This window comes from Dermacentor albipictus, chromosome 2 (assembly GCF_038994185.2).
Source record: "Dermacentor albipictus isolate Rhodes 1998 colony chromosome 2, USDA_Dalb.pri_finalv2, whole genome shotgun sequence".
NCBI classification, from domain to species: Eukaryota; Metazoa; Arthropoda; class Arachnida; order Ixodida; family Ixodidae; genus Dermacentor; species Dermacentor albipictus.
In genome coordinates, this window is record NC_091822.1 from 199,124,344 (window position 1) to 199,146,165 (window position 21,822).

The following is a 21,822-nucleotide window of genomic DNA, read 5'->3' on the forward strand; positions in this document are numbered from 1 at the left end:
TCAGAATTACGTTATTCAACGCGTTGAACCAGCTGATCATTCGTTGTGGTCATAAATAACATAGTAAAGGAATCCACGAATGGCCGTTCATGGCTGCTGGCAGCAGAAGTTAGTACATACACCCATTGAAAAAGAAAAAGTTGCAGTTTTACCTATGCAGGCTAAAGCGCTGATAGCTATATATAGCAAATCATTAGACTATTACACTAAATGATGTAGTTAAAAAGTCATAAGCTATTCCACTGTGTGAAGGTGAATGACCAGCGAAGCTAGGTAGCAAACGACAAAGAAGTGACACACAAATGTACGAACACATTTATTGTCTTGATCGGTGGTCGTCGTGACGAAAGGTACGCACATATACATTTATTTTTATATATTCGCGTTGATTAGTGTTATACATTCCTTATACACATTTGTCATATACAATCGTGTTTTCATTTCGCGATATATTGAGGCAAAGAATTTCGACTAAATTGACCGCACCGACTGGCAGTGGGCCAGTGTCGTCAGCACCTTCGCAGAGGGCGAGGCAGTATGGGAATGCTGCCATGATGCGCACCATTGGAGCCAGTTGAGGGAAAAGACTACGAACGCACGGGCCGTGGTACGCGCGGTTACGCCTAGGGGCGCCAACGAGCCAGCTGTGGAAGAAGACGACGACGAACGCGCGAGCAGCGGTACGAGCCATCGCTGATGATGATAGTTCTTGCTCGCTCGCATGAAAATTTCACGGAACCCTAGCCATAAACGGCTTCACTGTAAAAAGTAAATTCAGGGGCTTCACGTGCCCAAACCGCCGTCTGATTATGCATGAGGCCCGTCGAATAGTGGCGGACTTTGTAATAATTTTGACAACCTGTTGCTTTTTTTAACGTGCACCCAGTGCTCGGTACACTAGCGTTCCGTCTCCATCAGAATGCGACCGCCGCGGGCAGGATCACATCCGTGACTTCGTGCTCAGCAATCATCGCTGTGGATGGGTGCTGTTACGATTGGCCTGCAGGCGTACTGCTCTGCAAACCTAGCTCAGCCCGCTGCAGTTGTTTCAATTGAGCCGCGGGGGTGGCGTCCTTCAGAAAACTGGCGACGACGACAGCGCTAACCAATCATGCACTTCCTTCGGAGAACTGGAGACCACCATGCGCCTCCTTCGAAGAGTCGGCGACGGCAGCAGGGCTGGCCACGTTTGGTGGACCGTGTATTGTTGGTTGATTTGCCGTGGCCTTCGTGGTCTATTTCAAGCAAGAGAGCTTCTCTAACAAAGGGTGTTTTGTGCTGCGTATCCTCGGGCCCCAGGATTCGTCACAGCCTGCTGACACTCGTGGCGACTACCGGAGAAGTCAGCTCTGGAATTAAGAGGCGCCGGCTGGGGTCAACCGTGACAATCTGGCTACGAGGACCCGCTCAACTTGGTGGGTTCTGGGAATCCGAAGTGCGTATGTGAGTGTGTGAGCCCTCCCCCTCAAAGGCGGGTCGACTACGCCCCAGCGACTGTGGACGGTCCGATTGGACGAAGGTTGGACAGCAGCTTTCCCTCCCCTAGCGATCTGGGGAGGACAGAGGCTATTTAAGCAGCAGTTTGTCGGCTGCTAGGAGTGTGCTTGGTGCTTGGAACTCGTGTGCTGTATGCTTCGTCTTTCGGGCTCCATTTGGGAGTCATGCTAGACTGTTGAAATGTATCTCATGTTTTAATGTAAATATGCAAATAAATCCTGTACCCCTAAGTCCCGACGAAGAGCCAGGTCCTTCCTACAACCCCGACCACAACCCGTACAACTGGTGGCAGCGGTGTGATCGGCCTACAACTCGTAGACAGCAATGAGAGCCCACGGACTTTCGGACATGGTGACCGACCGGTATTCCGATCAAGTTGGAGGCGACTTGGGATTGACTACCTTTTGCAACTGACTGGATACGGCGTAGAAGGACTGGTGATATGGTGCTGCATGAGTGGGTAAGCGTTTGGTTTTGGCTGTAAGATTTACCAGGCTTCAATTTCTCTGTGTTTGTAGATTTGAACCGTTGGGGATCTTTTATTTGTATTCAGATTTGCGTGGGTACTGCAGCAAGTATTGTGTGACAGCAGAGCCAAAGCTTAAAGTAGTGACCATGGTCCTATTGTGTTTGACGAGAGCTGACCTGTTGTGGTTGTGTGAAGAGATCGAGGTAGACGTAGATGAGGACTTGACGGAAGCAGAAATTCGTAAAACCATTCTCCAAAGTGGCGATGGTTTGAAACTCATCGAACATTTAGGTAACCGAATTCTAAGCAAAAAACGGGAACAGGAAGCAATTAGGCAAGGACAGGAAGAAATGAGGCAAGAACAGGAAGAAGCTAGGCAAGAATTGAAAAGGATTTCGCAGGAAGAAGGCCTAACAGAAGTAACAAGGCAGTACGTTGCTGCATTGAACAAAAAGATCCAAGGTTTGGATCAGTCAATCGAACGAAGTCAACAGCGGCTTGAGAAATCTGTAGGCTGGACGCAGCGAAAGTGGGAGCAAGTCGATAGCAGATTTTGGTCGAAAGCCGAGGGAAGTAGTAGCACCTGCGAGATTAGCAGCACGTTCATAGGTGAACTCGAAGTGCTAGCAGCTAACGAAGCCTTAGTGGCAACAGGGGCTGTTAAAGGCCGTAGTGAGAGCGACGAGGTGCTGTGCCAACAGAGCACTCTGGAGACAGCTAGGCCAGCTGTGAATGAATTGGCACAGTCACCGCGCGTGTGCGTCGCATGTAATGTTAACGAAGTAGAGAGTACTGCTGACCCGGCAGACACGAGCACTCATGTCGAGTCAGATCTGCGTGCCGAAGTGAAGTGCCAGCTGGACGATGCAGTTGAGGGCAGTTCACAGGATTGCGAGCTGCGTAGCTCCAGGGAAGACAACTGCATGGTTCAGGGATCGGTGCAACTGTCCACAAGTCTAGGTAGCCAAGAGAGGGATGATTTAGTTAAGAATCATTCGGACTGTGCGGGTGAGACAACGATCGAGACCGACGAGCTGTGTGCCGATGCCCAGCGTGAGCTGGGCAATGCAGTAGAGAGCATTTCGCAGGAGTGCGAGTTGCATAGCTCGAGTAAAGACTGCTGCATTGTTCCAGAGCCGGTTGAGCTGTCCGCCAGTCGAGTCAAGGAGAGAGTTGATGTAAATGAAAATCGCCCAGACTGTGCGGGTAGCAGAGCGATCTGGGCCGACGAGATGTGTACCGGCCAGCTTGAGGCACGAGAAGGCTGCGTCAAAGGGAGTTCAAAGAGAAAGCCCCGTAGAAAGAAGCGCCGTAAGGATCGGAATGCGGTGAATAATGTAGCGCGGCCAGAGACGGTGACAGACGCAAAAAGCCAGGGCGCGAGGAAAAGAAAGGTGCAGTCGCCGTTGACGACGTTGGCGCATCAAGCACGTTCGAGCCACCGGACAAAAAGAGACCTAGAAGCATGTTCTGCGCGGACAAAGGGCACGGGGCAGCTATGTTCCTCGTCGTTCCGACGTTCTTTCCGGGGTGCAGCATGTAGTGCGAAGGAGCACAAGGTGGCAAGACGAGACGAGGTGGTAGGGAGTCGTGACGCGGTCAGTCGAGTTCATGATGAAAGTCTGGCACTAGGACGCAAATTGCCAAGACACGGCAACGTCTTGAAGGAACTGATAGGGTGTCGGTCCTTTTGTTGTTCCTGGGTAGCCAGAATAGCTTTCGAACGGCGACCACCTCGAGTATGGCTCAAAAGTATGAGTCAGTCGTAAACGTTTAGAATTGGAGGCCAAGACTGCTTCCGTAGAAGGAAAACGTGTTCTTTTGTTTTATTTTTGAGCATTTGAAAACTTTCGCGAGTTACGACTAAAGTTTCTTTCAATATGTAAGGTATGAGCTCTGTTTATGTTTCGTTTGAGAAGCTCCGAGATTTGAAAGATGCACTTTATGTAAACCTTTAGTTTCGCGAGGTGCTAACTGATGAGTAGATTGGGTTTCGTTTTTGTGAGTAACCTGAAGGCCATGGTTATCGGTGAGAGGCCTACGATAACGCGCGTGAGTATTGGTTAACCTTCTTTATTTTTAGAATTTTCGGAATTTCTAAGTTGAAGCGTGTAGGTTTTCAGTAAGTGCATCATTGGCATGGAAAAGCGTTCTTAGTTCCAGTAGCGCGTGTCCTGTGCGGATGGAAGGAAGCAGTGTTTGTGAATAGGTCGCTCGTGTGTGTTGAGGGCGGCCGTGTTCTGACTTCTCTAGTAAGCGTGCGTGGAGCTAGTTATTGGAAGACGCATTTGTTTAAGGGTTCTGCGGAGTCCGTAAGTTACGCAAGTTTAGTTTCTCGTTTAAGGTACATGTCCTGCATGGACTAGAGGATGGAACGTGAGTAAGCGTGATGAAACATTTGCGTACGACGCAAGTACGCGTTCTGAATGGGGATTACAAAGCTAGCGCGATTGTGATTATGCACCTCTGGTGTTGACCAGACTGTTCAGTGGCACCAGTACGTGCGATAAGTACGCCACTGCGATAGGGTAAGAACAGGCTGTCCGTGAAGTTAGGCTGCTTAAGTTATGTTCGGGTATTGGTGGTTGAGAGCCTTCGGTTTAGTTCTACGTAAACCTTTGCTCTTGTGCAGCACAACAGTCAGATCTGGTTAAACTCAAGGGAAACGTCAAAATTTGGGGTTCCCAGTTGAGCGGCTTGCATAGAAATTTTGATAGGAAGCCTGGTGGGTTAACAGCTGATTACGGGCGCTTGCACGCCGAGTGGTATTGTGTTGTCAGGATCGACTCTTCTGTGCCGGTTGTTGTGAGATGGTTTAAGGCATTCCAAGGGCGCAGTTGTTGCGGAGAGCTAAGTCGTATTCTTGCTCACCAGCCATTCTCTTTCTGCCCAGCGGTTGTCGGCACTGGCCAGTCGAGAGAGAGAGAGAGAAACTTTATTGTAAGTGTAAAAATTTGAAGGAGGGGTGGTCGGAGCCTCTCAGTCCAGGGCCCCACTGGCCTCTGCCGCCTGCCTGACCTGGCTAATTAAGGACTTTTGTCCTGCCAGGTCGGAGCGGGCGAGCTGTGCCTCCCACTGCTCCATTGTCCTACTGGTGTTTGGCCTATGAGGGTGCCAGTCGAGATTTTCCGGGCCATGGAGGAGCTGTTATGATCGGCCTGCGGGGGTACTGCTCTGCAAACCTATCTCAGCGCGCTGCAGTTGTTTCGATTGACCCGCGGTGGTGGGGTCCTTCAGAGAACCGGCTACGACGACAGCGCTAACCAGCATGCACTTTCTTCTGAGAACTGGATACCACGGCAGCGTTAATCCACCATGCACCTCCTTCGGAGAGTCGGCGACGGCAGCAGGGCTGGCCACATTTGCCGGACCGTGTATTGTTGGTTGATTTGCCGTGGCTTTCATGGTCTATTTGAAGCAAGAGAGCTACTCTAACAAAGGGTGTTTTGCGGTTTTGCGTTTCCTCGGGCCCCAGGATTCGTCACAGTCCGCTGACACTCGTGGCGACTACCAGAGAAGTCAGCTGTGAAATTAAGAGGCGCCAGCTAGGGTCAACCGTGACAATCTGGCTACGAAGACCCGCTCAACTCGGTGGATGGTGGGAATCCGAAGTGCGTATGTGAGTGTGTGAGCCCTCCCCCTCAAAGGCGGGTCGACTACGCCCCAACGACTGTGGACGGTCCGATTGGACGAAGGTTGGACAGCAGTTTTCCCTCCCCTAGGGATCTATGGAGGACAGAGGCTTTTTAGGCAGCAGTTTGTCGGCTGCTAGGAGTGTGCTTGGTGCTTGGAACTCGTGTGCTGTATGCTTCGTCTTTCGGGCTCCATTAGGGAGTCATGCTAGACTTGAAATATATCTCATGTTTTAATGTAAATATGTAAATAAATCCTGTACCCCTACGTCCCGACGAACAGCCAGGGCCTTGCTACAACCCGGACCACAACCCGTACAGTGCGTAGTTCTGTGGGCAGGGAAACTTGCACTAAACATTCGCCTAGCTAACTAAATAAGCGCTGTGTAACGCGCCAGAACACACATGAACAGAGTGCATTCGGCGACTGCGAGCATTCGCCGTCAATACGCTGGCGCAGTGAGGGACAGACGCTCTTTTCACCACTTCATGTGTGCGCGCCGCCGAAACAAAGCAAATCACGTGACCAGCCACACCAATTGCACAGAAATACACAACGCGCCTTCTCTTCTTGCCTTTGCTTGCTCGCCTGCCCCTCTCGGGTCGCCCACGCATGCTTGCCCTCGCACCCGCGCCAGATCACGTGACCTCCGACACGCAGCATGGCGCGTGGGCCGAGCAGGCTGGGCGGGCTCGCATGCGCCTAGCACTCGGTTCAGCACGGCGGCGACTGTCCTCACCACAATCACTGTCGCAATAAAAGCGCGTCGCTGACCTGAGCGTAGTTGAGGAAGAACAGCTGGTCGTGCGTGAGGCTGATGCCCGGCAGCAGGGGCTCCTCGCCGTGTTGCTTGACCCACTTCTTGTACGCCTGCGGAAAAACAGGGGGTCACGTGCGTTCTCGTCTTTTCCACTCTTGTAGACTACGAAAAGTATTGTCTAGCCAAATCTGGTACATTAGTGCATGCGTGGACGCACCGAGCTTAACAGCTGGGATGATGCGTTGTCTGTTTATTGCCAGTTATCGGCCTAGGCGGAATAGTGGGAGTGAGTGAGTTATTCTGACGGCATTGAAAATGGTTGCAGGTGTTGTGTGACTTGTGTTGCCGGTTTCTCCACAAACAATATAGTGTCAAACAAGCAAAGGAGGATATCATGAGGTGATATGCAGAAGAGACATATCCGGCAACAAAGCACATTTCGTAAACATGCTTACACAACAACAGTCAATGTAGAAAACATAAACAGCGCACGAATGATCTAAATACACACAGGAGGCTGTGACAGACTAATAGTACAAAGTGTTAATACTCGGATACAGTGTCCTTTTCAGTAAAGCAGGTTATTAAATCTTTCAGAGCTGATCACTGCGATGAATGGTAGCGCGTCTATGCAGAACAGTATGGCCAGAGGCACTCGTGACAACACTGCTGTAAGATATGGATGCAGACACTGGTCACCGTGTACACGTCTTGTGGCCTATACCACGCGCTCCGTGCGCATCCGAATGACGGGACAGTTCGCGCGGGAACAGGAGAGGATTTGTGTCACTCACCCGGTACGCCTGCTTGAGTCCTCCGTTGTCGGCGATGTTCTCTCCCTGGGTCATCTTGCCATTGATCTGCGATGCAGTCAGACGGAGCCATTACTGAAATGTCCGGGATTGTAGCATGTTTATCTTGGTTTCCTGAGTCATATTTGTTAGCTTTGCCTTCCTCATTCAGGCATAGTGGTACTATATACATTGGTCCACTACCGAACACTCCGCCCATATTATGGTTAACCTATAGCCATAACAACGGGGTGGGCGTTATAAAGCGCGGTAAATAAATTCAAGAAGTAGCTCAAAGGAGTTCGCACAAGCTTTAGATGTCCATGTTGCATGTCAGGGGAGATACAGATGCAGAGGATATTGCACTTGATTCAATATTAACCTGACGGGCTTAGAAGTGCTTACGTTGAGGTTGACGTCTTCGAGGACGTAGCTGGAATACTGGTCCACCATGCACTGAGCCCTCTCGCGGAACGTTTGCACAGTCTTGTTGTTCCACCAGGGCTGCAGGTTCCCATCCTTGTCGAATTGCCGACCTGCACCATCGACGTGTGTACGCGCGAGTACAGAACAAAGAAATTAGGGCAGGCATTTCGTAGGCGTTTCAATTAAATTCTGGGGTTATGAGGCACGCCGTAGTGGGGGTCTCCGAATCGATTTCAACCACCTGGGTTTCTTTGACGTGCATTTTGCGAACGGTACACGAGTGTTTTTGCATTCCGTCCCCATCGGAACCGAGCCCGCGAGCTCGCGTAAGCTCGGCAATGAAATTAAGCGTCATAGCCACTGCGCTACAGCGGCGTGTAGCGGACGCTTCGGTTTCCTTTCTTTCGCTTGTCGTTATAGGCCGTTTCATCGGGCGAGGAGGATAGGGCGCGCGGAGAGCCTTTCCTCCTCTCTGGCTTGGGCGATCCGGCGCGGCGCTGCTTGAAAGTATTGCTGTCGCGTGCTGCGGAACGATTTCTTGATGTGTTAGATCGTACTCTGTGAAATTTACGCCGTGTCCGTTCATATAAGGTCGTCAGGGAAGCCTTTCGGTGCATCGGGAACTACAGTAGGCGGAAATATCTCTTGGGTGCGCAAAAATGTGACGCGTTTTCTCAGCCGCGGTGTACGCACATTATCAGTCGCGGTGTGTGTATGTGTTGTGAACTACTTTGCTTATATCGGTTTTAATTCAACAAAGAAAACCGGTGTATCTGTATTAGCAGCATCAAATAGTAAATCTGCTCAATATCTGATCGCTTGGCGTAGGGAGTAAAACATAAAGCATAAGAGCGCATGCTCGTGCACGGCCAACGTAAGGCAACCACGAAACATCTAAGCGGCAGGCGCAATCAAATATTTGTGATGCACCGGCATCGTTCTCGCGCATTTCAAGTCTAGTAGGCTTGAAATTACCATATGTCTACGCTAGCTTTCCTACATGAGGCCGATGGCGCTGCTCAACACAGCGATCACTGCGGTTGGTGATCCAGCACGGTACATATGTAAGCTGTGCGCTTCGGCATTGCCTTTTTGGCCTGCATACAGCCATAATATATGAGGGATCGCATAAAAAGAATGCGATGCCTATTTTTGAGGACAAAATTTCCGTAATGCGTGTGAGTGCGTCGTAGAAAACGGAACGAACGCAACCGAAAAAGAAATTCGGTTATCATCCTCTTTCTAGAAAAAGCAAGAGAAAACGGGCTAACGCCGCAACAGGGCATCGCATAGTCACGCCGCACAACGTTTATAAATCTATAACCGCTAGTAAAGTTTCGTTCGTTCTCCGTCCTCGCTTCACCGTTGGAACTTGAAGCTTCTCGGACGATGATCGGCAGTGGTTGATCAAACGCAGGCAGGAAACGATGAGGTCAGATGTACAAGAAATATTTATACGAGAACTTTTCTATATACATGGCAGGTAAAACAAATACATTACAAACTTGAACAATTGAGAAACAAAGTCTCACTCTTCTACTGTCTCAATGACTGTTAGAGCCCAGACTCGTTTTAACGTACATAGTACGGAGGCTCACTGATCTATCAGCAATCCTGATTTCAGCCAAGTCTGAGGGACAGCATGTCGTCCCGATTTTTATAGCCCAAATATACAAAGAAAAAAGGCGGTAGGGCCGTTGGCCCGTCCCACAGGTTCAGTTGCCAATCAGAGTCAACCGTTTGTTAAGCCACAACCCACAGGGATGGGCTTACTCTTAAAAATAAACATATTGGAAAACAAAGCTCTTTTCCTTCTTCGCCAAAACTCCGTTGCCCTCTCATTTCTCCGTAGTGAGTGACCGGCTCAGCAAAACACGCCAGGCCCGAACAAGTTATCGCTAGACCGTTTCAAATCCCAACGGCGTCTAGGCTGCAAATGTCTCGGAAGCAGGGGCACCGGAACCACGAAGTGCCGCTGTACTCAAAGCTTGGCCGTCTGGGAGACGGATGACCCTCCTTGTCCTTCAAACTTATTGTCTACAAGACAAAGTTCTTTGAGTGCGTGTTTCCAAGACGCCGTCGTGCGAATGCACTCTTTACGTGTGCACCGCTTTCCTACAGCGTGCACGGTAAGCTGGTCTTAGACACCACGCAGGCAGTCGCACCCAACAACAAGGCTGGCGATTACGTTCCGGACGCGTAGAGGATTAGGTCCATGCTCACTGCATGCGGCACGGAGTCAGAGTTGCTAAGTCCTTCTTAACCTCGGCGGCGCCTCCAATTAGTCAGGGACTCGGGCGCCAGACCCACAATACCTTTTGTACAGCGGTTCGTTTCAAGGCTGGTCTGTGTGACCCGTCGGCGGACTGCCAACATCGTGCGCACAATACTGACTTCCAGGAATCGGCACACGCCCGCCTGGCACCTGCCGCGACGCGTCACCCAACCCCGCGCGTTGCCTGTGACCCCACATAACACAGCAACTGTCGCCCCGCTGACATGGGGGGAAGTGAACCCCCTCTCTATACACAAAGCACGAGGCCGATTCGTGAGACTTAAGAACCCGAACAATCAGAGCGACCTTACACGTCCCTCCTAAAGAGTATACTGGGCTTACAATGTTCCCAGCTATACTACAAGAGCCAAAGGGCGCTGTATCATAAGATTTAGGCTCTGAAGGTTCCGTCGTCAAAGAAAATTGACATACGCTGCCCAACACGGGTGCTGCGGAGTCCGTAAGGAACAGGAAAATTAACTGAAAGGACCACGGAGAAAAAACAATTTTCTAACAGCGACAAAAAAAAGGGGCGAAAGCTCAACACATTCATGACAGTGAGCATGCAAAAGAAACACTCATGTATGTACAGGAACACTCCAACGCACTGCACGGCACAACAGCAGTAAAGTAACATATGCAGGTTATATACATAGTATGTCCATAGTCTTATAACCCTCACACACATAGACGACAACAGCCACAGAAAGTTCCACCAAGGCTGAACTGTCCCACACACACATTCTTCGGGTGAACGGGAACATTCACGCCTGTCCCAGCTGGCATGGCTGTTTCTGTCTATCCTTTCGTTTCTGCTCTTTACTCGATTGGCTCCCATGAACGATTCGAGAGCCTTGACAATGCATCAGCATTGGCGTTACATGTTCCTTTCCGGTGACGCACCGTTACATTGTAGCGCTGTAGTGAAAGCGCCCATCTTGCTAACTTGGCCCCCTGCGGGGTGCTGGTTGTCAAATATGACAGTGGGTTATGATCAGAGACAACATTCACCACTGCTCCGAAAAGCCAGTAGTCAAATTTCTTGAGTGCCCAAACAATGGCAAAGGCTTCTCTCTCTATAGTCGACCAGCGCGCCTGTGTCGGGTTAAAGCGGTGGCTAGCAAAAGCGATCGGCTTTTCTTCTCCGTCCGCTGACATTTGAGCTAAACAGGCACCGGCCGCCGTCGCTGACGCATCAGTGAATAGCCAGTACGGCTGATGAGGCTCAGGCGTGTTCATGGCGACAGCCTGACAGAGAGCTAATTTCAGACTTTCGAACGCGCACTGCGCTTCTTCCGACCATGGAATTGAATTAGGAACCCCTCGCCTTGTCAAAGCTGTAAGCGGGCTCGCCACGTCGGCGTAGTTTGAGACATAGTCCCGATAATGCCCACAAAGCCCCAACAGACTTCGCAACTCTTTCTTTGTGTGAGGTGGCACAAGACCTTCTATGGCAGCTATCTTGGTTGCCCAACCTGTGTCAAAGAGGAGTACTTGGTCCCCGACATTAAATTCTTTAGTCCGTGCCCTCCTATTGTAAACTAGAGCATGTTTGCTCTGGCACTCGGTGCCTGTCAACTCAGCTACACTCTCGGCTAGTTCTAGCTCCCGCTGACTGGGCACCCCAGTGACATCTTGTATGAAACTATTCTCTTGCAACTTAGGCATTTGCTCTGTCGTTTCTTCGAAACTTAGACCGCAGTCCGGCTCAGTGTTATCGACCATTTCGACTGATCGGACCCCTGCCCGCGGAATATTTTCCTCTCCAAACTCCTCTTTTTCCTGCGCCCGTAGTAGTTCCCAATCTTCCTTTGACAGCAGGCAGTCAACCCCGTTTGCAAGTTCGTCGGTGACCGCGCACACCAGATCCATCCTCTGCGGTTGTATCACAGCCCCCGGGCGATGCATGCCTACGGGCAGCGTAGCTAGCTTAGCTCGAATGGTGTTTCCGAATGCCGACTCAAGTCTTACTGTTCGTGATGGCTCCTGTAAATCGATGGGCAACATACTTTTACGGACTACCGTTATCTCACTACCTGTGTCCAACACAGCTTCCGTTGCTATATCCCCGCACATGATAGGGATTAGGTCCAGCTTCGACCTCCCCGAGCTAGCATTTTGAGCTACGACATGTACTCTAGCGCTTGGCACCCTTTCTTGCTCTGGTGGAGGTTCTTCACTTACAACAGCAACCTTCTGTACCCTTTGTTTTTGCACAGTCGGTGGCTTCCCCTGCGGTTCTTTATCTGAAGCTTTTGGGCAGTCTCTGGCTAGGTGACCCTGTATATGACACACGTGGCATCTTAAATTTGTCCTCTGCGGGCCAGCTAGTTTTGCGCGCTGCGGCAATGAGGCTGTTGCGGCTGGCTTAGTTGCTCGTCCTTTCCCTTTAGCTTGCTCGAAAGTCTCGAGTACTTTTGCCACCTCCACTGGCTTAAACCAATCTTCGCCTTCCCGCAAAAGAACATATTCTAGGGCTTCTGAGCTTAGACTAGCTTTCATACGGTCAGCGACCATAAGCTCCGTCATAGCTTCTTTGGTGTTTGCAGTGCGAGACTGAAGGTAATAGGCCAAATAGGTTCTAGCGCGGGACGCGAACTGAGCCCAAGTTTCCTCCTTTCGTTTAGATGCCTTCTCAAACCTCCCCAAGTATTCAGCCGGCGTGAGTTTAAGTTCATCTAGTACCGCCTTCTTAACAGTCTCGTAATCCGTACATTCCTCATCATTGAGGCTACGCAACAGATAACGGACCCGCTCAGTCAGCGCAGGCATGATCAAATGTACACGGCTGTGTTCTGGTACTTGAAAAGATGAAAACAACTTTTCAACCTCCTCAAACCATATCGGAACGTCAGCGTCACACGGCAACCGGTATGCCTTAAGCACTTTAGCACATTGCGCTATTCCATCCGTGATGGCACCGCGCCGATCGCTTCCTTCCGACACCGAAGGCGGCCTGCTCGACTGCTCGAGCTCCACTCTCCGTAGAGCAATGCGCTCGCACTCTAGCTGTAGGCGCACCTTTTCCAGCTCCAGCTCCAGGCGTCTCACCGCCATGGCTTCTGGATCCGTCGTGCTCGGAGACTGCGCAGCACCTTGCGCCTCACTATCCATTTCAGTATCCGACGTCTCAGACTCGGTCTCTCCGACGCGTTGCAGCTCCTGCCGTCTCTGACCCTCTCTTTGTTCAGATGCCGTATCAATGTTTACGTTAGCCTCACTCGCATTTGCTGTTCTGCGCGTGAACACCATTAACCTCACTGAACAACAGCCATGCCAACCTAGACAAAACGCAAGGAATCCCGCTCACCCGTTGCTGCTGGGGGCGCCGCCTGACGTCCTCGTCCAGATGAATTGCAACCGTTGCGGAATTGGCTGGTAGCCCTCCGATGCCTTGCGCCTGGCTCGCTGCTCGTTGCTCGTTGTGGGGCTTGCCGGTCCTGTCGGCTGCGCCAGTAAAGTTTCGTTCGTTCTCCGTCCTCGCTTCACCGTTGGAACTTGAAGCTTCTCGGACGATGATCGGCAGTGGTTGATCAAACGCAGGCAGGAAACGATGAGGTCAGATGTACAAGAAATATTTATACGAGAACTTTTCTATATACATGGCAGGTAAAACAAATACATTACAAACTTGAACAATTGAGAAACAAAGTCTCACTCTTCTACTGTCTCAATGACTGTTAGAGCCCAGACTCGTTTTAACGTACATAGTACGGAGGCTCACTGATCTATCAGCAATCCTGATTTCAGCCAAGTCTGAGGGACAGCATGTCGTCCCGATTTTTATAGCCCAAATATACAAAGAAAAAAGGCGGTAGGGCCGTTGGCCCGTCCCACAGGTTCAGTTGCCAATCAGAGTCAACCGTTTGTTAAGCCACAACCCACAGGGATGGGCTTACTCTTAAAAATAAACATATTGGAAAACAAAGCTCTTTTCCTTCTTCGCCAAAACTCCGTTGCCCTCTCATTTCTCCGTAGTGAGTGACCGGCTCAGCAAAACACGCCAGGCCCGAACAAGTTATCGCTAGACCGTTTCAAATCCCAACGGCGTCTAGGCTGCAAATGTCTCGGAAGCAGGGGCACCGGAACCACGAAGTGCCGCTGTACTCAAAGCTTGGCCGTCTGGGAGACGGATGACCCTCCTTGTCCTTCAAACTTATTGTCTACAAGACAAAGTTCTTTGAGTGCGTGTTTCCAAGACGCCGTCGTGCGAATGCACTCTTTACGTGTGCACCGCTTTCCTACAGCGTGCACGGTAAGCTGGTCTTAGACACCACGCAGGCAGTCGCACCCAACAACAAGGCTGGCGATTACGTTCCGGACACGTAGAGGATTAGGTCCATGCTCACTGCATGCGGCACGGAGTCAGAGTTGCTAAGTCCTTCTTAACCTCGGCGGCGCCTCCAATTAGTCAGGGACTCGGGCGCCAGACCCACAATACCTTTTGTACAGCGGTTCGTTTCAAGGCTGGTCTGTGTGACCCGTCGGCGGACTGCCAACATCGTGCGCACAATACTGACTTCCAGGAATCGGCACACGCCCGCCTGGCACCTGCCGCGACGCGTCACCCAACCCCGCGCGTTGCCTGTGACCCCACATAACACAGCAACTGTCGCCCCGCTGACATGGGGGGAAGTGAACCCCCTCTCTATACACAAAGCACGAGGCCGATTCGTGAGACTTAAGAACCCGAACAATCAGAGCGACCTTACACGTCCCTCCTAAAGAGTATACTGGGCTTACAATGTTCCCAGCTATACTACAAGAGCCAAAGGGCGCTGTATCATAAGATTTAGGCTCTGAAGGTTCCGTCGTCAAAGAAAATTGACATACGCTGCCCAACACGGGTGCTGCGGAGTCCGTAAGGAACAGGAAAATTAACTGAAAGGACCACGGAGAAAAAACAATTTTCTAACAGCGACAAAAAAAAGGGGCGAAAGCTCAACACATTCATGACAGTGAGCATGCAAAAGAAACACTCATGTATGTACAGGAACACTCCAACGCACTGCACGGCACAACAGCAGTAAAGTAACATATGCAGGTTATATACATAGTATGTCCATAGTCTTATAACCCTCACACACATAGACGACAATAGCCACAGAAAGTTCCACCAAGGCTGAACTGTCCCACACACACATTCTTCGGGTGAACGGGAACATTCACGCCTGTCCCAGCTGGCATGGCTGTTTCTGTCTATCCTTTCGTTTCTGCTCTTTACTCGATTGGCTCCCATGAACGATTCGAGAGCCTTGACAATGCATCAGCATTGGCGTTACATGTTCCTTTCCGGTGACGCACCGTTACATTGTAGCGCTGTAGTGAAAGCGCCCATCTTGCTAACTTGGCCCCCTGCGGGGTGCTGGTTGTCAAATATGACAGTGGGTTATGATCAGAGACAACATTCACCACTGCTCCGAAAAGCCAGTAGTCAAATTTCTTGAGTGCCCAAACAATGGCAAAGGCTTCTCTCTCTATAGTCGACCAGCGCGCCTGTGTCGGGTTAAAGCGGTGGCTAGCAAAAGCGATCGGCTTTTCTTCTCCGTCCGCTGACATTTGAGCTAAACAGGCACCGGCCGCCGTCGCTGACGCATCAGTGAATAGCCAGTACGGCTGATGAGGCTCAGGCGTGTTCATGGCGACAGCCTGACAGAGAGCTAATTTCAGACTTTCGAACGCGCACTGCGCTTCTTCCGACCATGGAATTGAATTAGGAACCCCTCGCCTTGTCAAAGCTGTAAGCGGGCTCGCCACGTCGGCGTAGTTTGAGACATAGTCCCGATAATGCCCACAAAGCCCCAACAGACTTCGCAACTCTTTCTTTGTGTGAGGTGGCACAAGACCTTCTATGGCAGCTATCTTGGTTGCCCAACCTGTGTCAAAGAGGAGTACTTGGTCCCCGACATTAAATTCTTTAGTCCGTGCCCTCCTATTGTAAACTAGAGCATGTTTGCTCTGGCACTCGGTGCCTGTCAACTCAGCTACACTCTCGGCTAGTTCTAGCTCCCGCTGACTGGGCACCCCAGTGACATCTTGTATGAAACTATTCTCTTGCAACTTAGGCATTTGCTCTGTCGTTTCTTCGAAACTTAGACCGCAGTCCGGCTCAGTGTTATCGACCATTTCGACTGATCGGACCCCTGCCCGCGGAATATTTTCCTCTCCAAACTCCTCTTTTTCCTGCGCCCGTAGTAGTTCCCAATCTTCCTTTGACAGCAGGCAGTCAACCCCGTTTGCAAGTTCGTCGGTGACCGCGCACACCAGATCCATCCTCTGCGGTTGTATCACAGCCCCCGGGCGATGCATGCCTACGGGCAGCGTAGCTAGCTTAGCTCGAATGGTGTTTCCGAATGCCGACTCAAGTCTTACTGTTCGTGATGGCTCCTGTAAATCGATGGGCAACATACTTTTACGGACTACCGTTATCTCACTACCTGTGTCCAACACAGCTTCCGTTGCTATATCCCCGCACATGATAGGGATTAGGTCCAGCTTCGACCTCCCCGAGCTAGCATTTTGAGCTACGACATGTACTCTAGCGCTTGGCACCCTTTCTTGCTCTGGTGGAGGTTCTTCACTTACAACAGCAACCTTCTGTACCCTTTGTTTTTGCACAGTCGGTGGCTTCCCCTGCGGTTCTTTATCTGAAGCTTTTGGGCAGTCTCTGGCTAGGTGACCCTGTATATGACACACGTGGCATCTTAAATTTGTCCTCTGCGGGCCAGCTAGTTTTGCGCGCTGCGGCAATGAGGCTGTTGCGGCTGGCTTAGTTGCTCGTCCTTTCCCTTTAGCTTGCTCGAAAGTCTCGAGTACTTTTGCCACCTCCACTGGCTTAAACCAATCTTCGCCTTCCCGCAAAAGAACATATTCTAGGGCTTCTGAGCTTAGACTAGCTTTCATACGGTCAGCGACCATAAGCTCCGTCATAGCTTCTTTGGTGTTTGCAGTGCGAGACTGAAGGTAATAGGCCAAATAGGTTCTAGCGCGGGACGCGAACTGAGCCCAAGTTTCCTCCTTTCGTTTAGATGCCTTCTCAAACCTCCCCAAGTATTCAGCCGGCGTGAGTTTAAGTTCATCTAGTACCGCCTTCTTAACAGTCTCGTAATCCGTACATTCCTCATCATTGAGGCTACGCAACAGATAACGGACCCGCTCAGTCAGCGCAGGCATGATCAAATGTACACGGCTGTGTTCTGGTACTTGAAAAGATGAAAACAACTTTTCAACCTCCTCAAACCATATCGGAACGTCAGCGTCACACGGCAACCGGTATGCCTTAAGCACTTTAGCACATTGCGCTATTCCATCCGTGATGGCACCGCGCCGATCGCTTCCTTCCGACACCGAAGGCGGCCTGCTCGACTGCTCGAGCTCCACTCTCCGTAGAGCAATGCGCTCGCACTCTAGCTGTAGGCGCACCTTTTCCAGCTCCAGCTCCAGGCGTCTCACCGCCATGGCTTCTGGATCCGTCGTGCTCGGAGACTGCGCAGCACCTTGCGCCTCACTATCCATTTCAGTATCCGACGTCTCAGACTCGGTCTCTCCGACGCGTTGCAGCTCCTGCCGTCTCTGACCCTCTCTTTGTTCAGATGCCGTATCAATGTTTACGTTAGCCTCACTCGCATTTGCTGTTCTGCGCGTGAACACCATTAACCTCACTGAACAACAGCCATGCCAACCTAGACAAAACGCAAGGAATCCCGCTCACCCGTTGCTGCTGGGGGCGCCGCCTGACGTCCTCGTCCAGATGAATTGCAACCGTTGCGGAATTGGCTGGTAGCCCTCCGATGCCTTGCGCCTGGCTCGCTGCTCGTTGCTCGTTGTGGGGCTTGCCGGTCCTGTCGGCTGCGCCAGTAAAGTTTCGTTCGTTCTCCGTCCTCGCTTCACCGTTGGAACTTGAAGCTTCTCGGACGATGATCGGCAGTGGTTGATCAAACGCAGGCAGGAAACGATGAGGTCAGATGTACAAGAAATATTTATACGAGAACTTTTCTATATACATGGCAGGTAAAACAAATACATTACAAACTTGAACAATTGAGAAACAAAGTCTCACTCTTCTACTGTCTCAATGACTGTTAGAGCCCAGACTCGTTTTAACGTACATAGTACGGAGGCTCACTGATCTATCAGCAATCCTGATTTCAGCCAAGTCTGAGGGACAGCATGTCGTCCCGATTTTTATAGCCCAAATATACAAAGAAAAAAGGCGGTAGGGCCGTTGGCCCGTCCCACAGGTTCAGTTGCCAATCAGAGTCAACCGTTTGTTAAGCCACAACCCACAGGGATGGGCTTACTCTTAAAAATAAACATATTGGAAAACAAAGCTCTTTTCCTTCTTCGCCAAAACTCCGTTGCCCTCTCATTTCTCCGTAGTGAGTGACCGGCTCAGCAAAACACGCCAGGCCCGAACAAGTTATCGCTAGACCGTTTCAAATCCCAACGGCGTCTAGGCTGCAAATGTCTCGGAAGCAGGGGCACCGGCACCACGAAGTGCCGCTGTACTCAAAGCTTGGCCGTCTGGGAGACGGATGACCCTCCTTGTCCTTCAAACTTATTGTCTACAAGACAAAATTCTTTGAGTGCGTGTTTCCAAGACGCCGTCGTGCGAATGCACTCTTTACGTGTGCACCGCTTTCCTACAGCGTGCACGGTAAGCTGGTCTTAGACACCACGCAGGCAGTCGCACCCAACAACAAGGCTGGCGATTACGTTCCGGACGCGTAGAGGATTAGGTCCATGCTCACTGCATGCGGCACGGAGTCAGAGTTGCTAAGTCCTTCTTAACCTCGGCGGCGCCTCCAATTAGTCAGGGACTCGGGCGCCAGACCCACAATACCTTTTGTACAGCGGTTCGTTTCAAGGCTGGTCTGTGTGACCCGTCGGCGGACTGCCAACATCGTGCGCACAATACTGACTTCCAGGAATCGGCACACGCCCGCCTGGCACCTGCCGCGACGCGTCACCCAACCCCGCGCGTTGCCTGTGACCCCACATAACACAGCAACTGTCGCCCGGCTGACATGGGGGGAAGTGAACCCCCTCTCTATACACAAAGCACGAGGCCGATTCGTGAGACTTAAGAACCCGAACAATCAGAGCGACCTTACACCGCTGATGCGGTATGCTTGGTCCATGCGGTATATAGAACAAAGTTATATGTAATCCAGCACCTACCACTGCTTAGGACGCTCGCGCAGTTCGTAAACAGTCCCTTTGCTGGACAAGCGTAATTCAGACTGTAAAGTATGCTGCTATCACTTGCCAAAACTATTTTATTCAGGGGCGGAAACCTCATCCATTGAACCAAGTAGTCACGCAATGTAACCTGCAGCGAACAGTTTGAACGCTTGTCAAAGTATAACATCACAGCTCTTATCGTAGCAGAACGGTACCCACGCTCACGCTGTTACGATTGTCGCGTATGTTTCGTGGCTCCTAAACCGCAGCTTAGAAATAGAGGGTAATACTGCAATAAGGTCACATTAATGACTGGAACATTCAGAAATACACAATGCATCTCCGAGGCTGTTTGTAGACTCGAATATGCGCGCGCACATCGCACTGCGTGTTCCGTCCACCTCAACGCCGGCAGAAATTCCGGCCATGACGCCTTAACCTACTTCAGCACGTCTCACAGAACCGTTTACCATGTAGAAGACGCACGTCATACTAAACAGGCCGCATGACAGCGAAAACAAACGCCAGAACCTGCCGCCGAGCGTATACCTGCCATGCAAAAGACCGCTTTCACCCAAGCCAGTATGGCGCTGCTCATAGGCGGCGCCACTGCGCTCACAATATGGCGGCGCCTACGAAAAAACGGTCTATAGGTGGAACGGATTAAGCAGGCGCTGATCGGGGCAGCACATGCTATCTGCGGGAAAATCGGCGTGAGATGCCTAAACATATTTTTTCAGCGTGTTTCTGGCGGATTCGTTTGTGAATGTGCGTTATTCTTCCGGTCAAATAAATTTTGCCAGGAAAGGTGGGCTCCATCTCCCGTGCAATGAGACAGACAGTACACTAAAGCAAAGGAGTCAACGAAACATTGAAACATTGGAAACATCCGGCAACATTGATGCATTCAAGTAGCATGTGTGGGTTTATTGACCGGTTGCCTTGGCCCAAAAGCTTACTCGTTACGTCTGCAGCAGAAAGGGTGTTCCACATCCGCCGCCAAAGCTTCTGAGCGGTGGCGCTGGCTAACACTCCCGGGGTTAGTTCTAGCAGAAAAACATAATACCCCAAAAAGTGGATGGTATGGCAGGTCCTGGTGGAGTAGTCTGGTGGCGCGGGGAAACCTCCACGTCTGCACTGGACTCTAATAAAGTTGCACTCACTCACTCACTCACTCACTCACTCACTCACTCACTCACTCACTCACTCACTCACTCACTCACTCACTCACTCACTCACTCACTCACTCACTCACTCACTCACTCACTCACTCACTCACTCACTCACTCACTCACTCACTCACTCACTCACTCACTCACTCACTCACTCACTCACTCACTCACTTAGCCCGCGAATAATATGCGCGAAATTGCCGCCGACTGGCCGCTCGAGGCACTTTGCCTGTACTCGCGGGCGTCTTTCACATTCGGTAAAACTGTTTTATGTAGCACGTATAGAGCAACAGAAAGCTGTATAAGCACTTTTTCATGTTGCTCTACAATTTTCTCATTGACAATTTTCATCTAATTATAATGTTTGAGAAGCTGATTAATTAATTAAGGCTAATTAGGGAATTAGGCGGAATCTGAAAAGTAAACTGAGCGACTGCAGACATTGCCTTTCTGTCCAGCTACGTGGCATTCGCATATTTTTAAACTCTCGCCACACTTAGCTGGGACACCCTGTGTATATTATAAGAAGCATACAAAGACTTCAAGGACAACATAGGAGAAATTACTTGTACTTTCAGAATTAAATAAATGGTAAACTAATGGAAATGAAAATGGACAAAAAAATTCAGTGCCCTTCCACTCTGTGAAGAAGGATGACCAGCGAAGCTGAATGTGGGCTCCTTAATGGCGAACTGCACCTCTGCCGTGGGTAGGCCCGGTATTGCACTATCTTCGGGGTCGGCCCACGTATGGAGTGGTTAACGCCTGCTTCACCTTCGCAGCGGGTCGGCGCGGCATTTGACAATCTTCGGGATCGGCCCACGTATGTAAAATTGTTGGTCTATGTCCACGTAGACGAGATCCGCCAGAACCTAGCCATAAACACCTTTGCTGTAAAAACAACTGGCCGCAGGTGGGGAACGACCCCACGTCTTAGCATTACGCGTGCGGCGCTCTGACCAAATGAGCGACCGCGGCGCCGCTTTCCCATCCACTTTCTTGGGTATTACGCTTTACTGCTAGAACTAACCTCGGGAGTGTTAGCCAGCGCCACCGCTCAGAAACTTTGGCGGCGGATGGGGAACACCCTTTCTGCTACAGACGTCACGAGTACGTGATCTTTTTTGCGTTAAGGCAACTGGTCAATAAACCCACACATGCTACCTGAATATATATATATATATATATATATATATATATATATATATATATATATATATATATATATATATATATATATATATATATGTATATCCGAACTCGCATAGGTAACATTATAATAGTGTCTCGTTTGTTACCTTTGTCGTCGAAGCCGTGAGTAATCTCGTGACCTATGACAACTCCTATGCCACCGTAGTTGAGGGACCTGCGCGGCAGACAATCAATCAATCAATCAATCAATCAATCAATCAATCAATCAATACATACATACATACATACATACATACATACATACATACATACATACATACATACATACATACATACATACATACATACATACATACATACATATTCATGAGGGAAAGGCTGGTAACGGAGGAAAGGACGGGAAGGATATATTTTATATTCATATTATAGCTCGAGGACATAATTTAAGTAACCTTACCCATTTC

General features: G+C 50.4%; 3 protein-coding genes and 1 long non-coding RNA gene across 4 annotated transcripts in view; 1 reads left to right on the forward strand and 3 right to left on the reverse strand.

Annotated features, from left to right (window-relative positions):
• LOC135904532 (neprilysin-1-like) overlaps nucleotides 1–21,822 on the reverse strand; it is a 196,942-nt gene that overhangs the window by 7,488 nt on the left and 167,632 nt on the right. The window contains exons 16-19 of the mRNA XM_065435340.2: nucleotides 21,505–21,572; nucleotides 7,556–7,686; nucleotides 7,154–7,219; nucleotides 6,374–6,469 (exon numbers count right to left, since the gene is read on the reverse strand). Of these exons, the coding sequence (XP_065291412.1) occupies nucleotides 6,374–6,469; nucleotides 7,154–7,219; nucleotides 7,556–7,686; nucleotides 21,505–21,572 (361 nt within the window). The remainder of the gene's footprint in view (nucleotides 1–6,373; nucleotides 6,470–7,153; nucleotides 7,220–7,555; nucleotides 7,687–21,504; nucleotides 21,573–21,822) is intronic.
• LOC139056404 (uncharacterized) overlaps nucleotides 1–21,822 on the forward strand; it is a 28,699-nt gene that overhangs the window by 4,552 nt on the left and 2,325 nt on the right. The gene's annotated exons all lie outside the window — the stretch shown is intronic.
• Nucleotides 7,759–13,154, reverse strand: LOC135904565 (uncharacterized). The gene is made up of 2 exons (XM_070534715.1): nucleotides 11,008–13,154; nucleotides 7,759–7,765 (listed from the first exon to the last, which is right to left on the reverse strand). Exons 1-2 carry the CDS (start codon nucleotides 13,101–13,103, stop codon nucleotides 7,759–7,761), a joined length of 2,103 nt encoding a protein of 700 aa, XP_070390816.1. The 5' UTR covers nucleotides 13,104–13,154.
• LOC135904503 (uncharacterized) lies at nucleotides 13,158–17,631 on the reverse strand. The gene is made up of 2 exons (XM_070534716.1): nucleotides 15,264–17,631; nucleotides 13,158–13,298 (listed from the first exon to the last, which is right to left on the reverse strand). The coding sequence occupies exons 1-2, from the start codon at nucleotides 17,502–17,504 to the stop codon at nucleotides 13,158–13,160; spliced, it is 2,382 nt and encodes a 793-aa protein (XP_070390817.1). The 5' UTR covers nucleotides 17,505–17,631.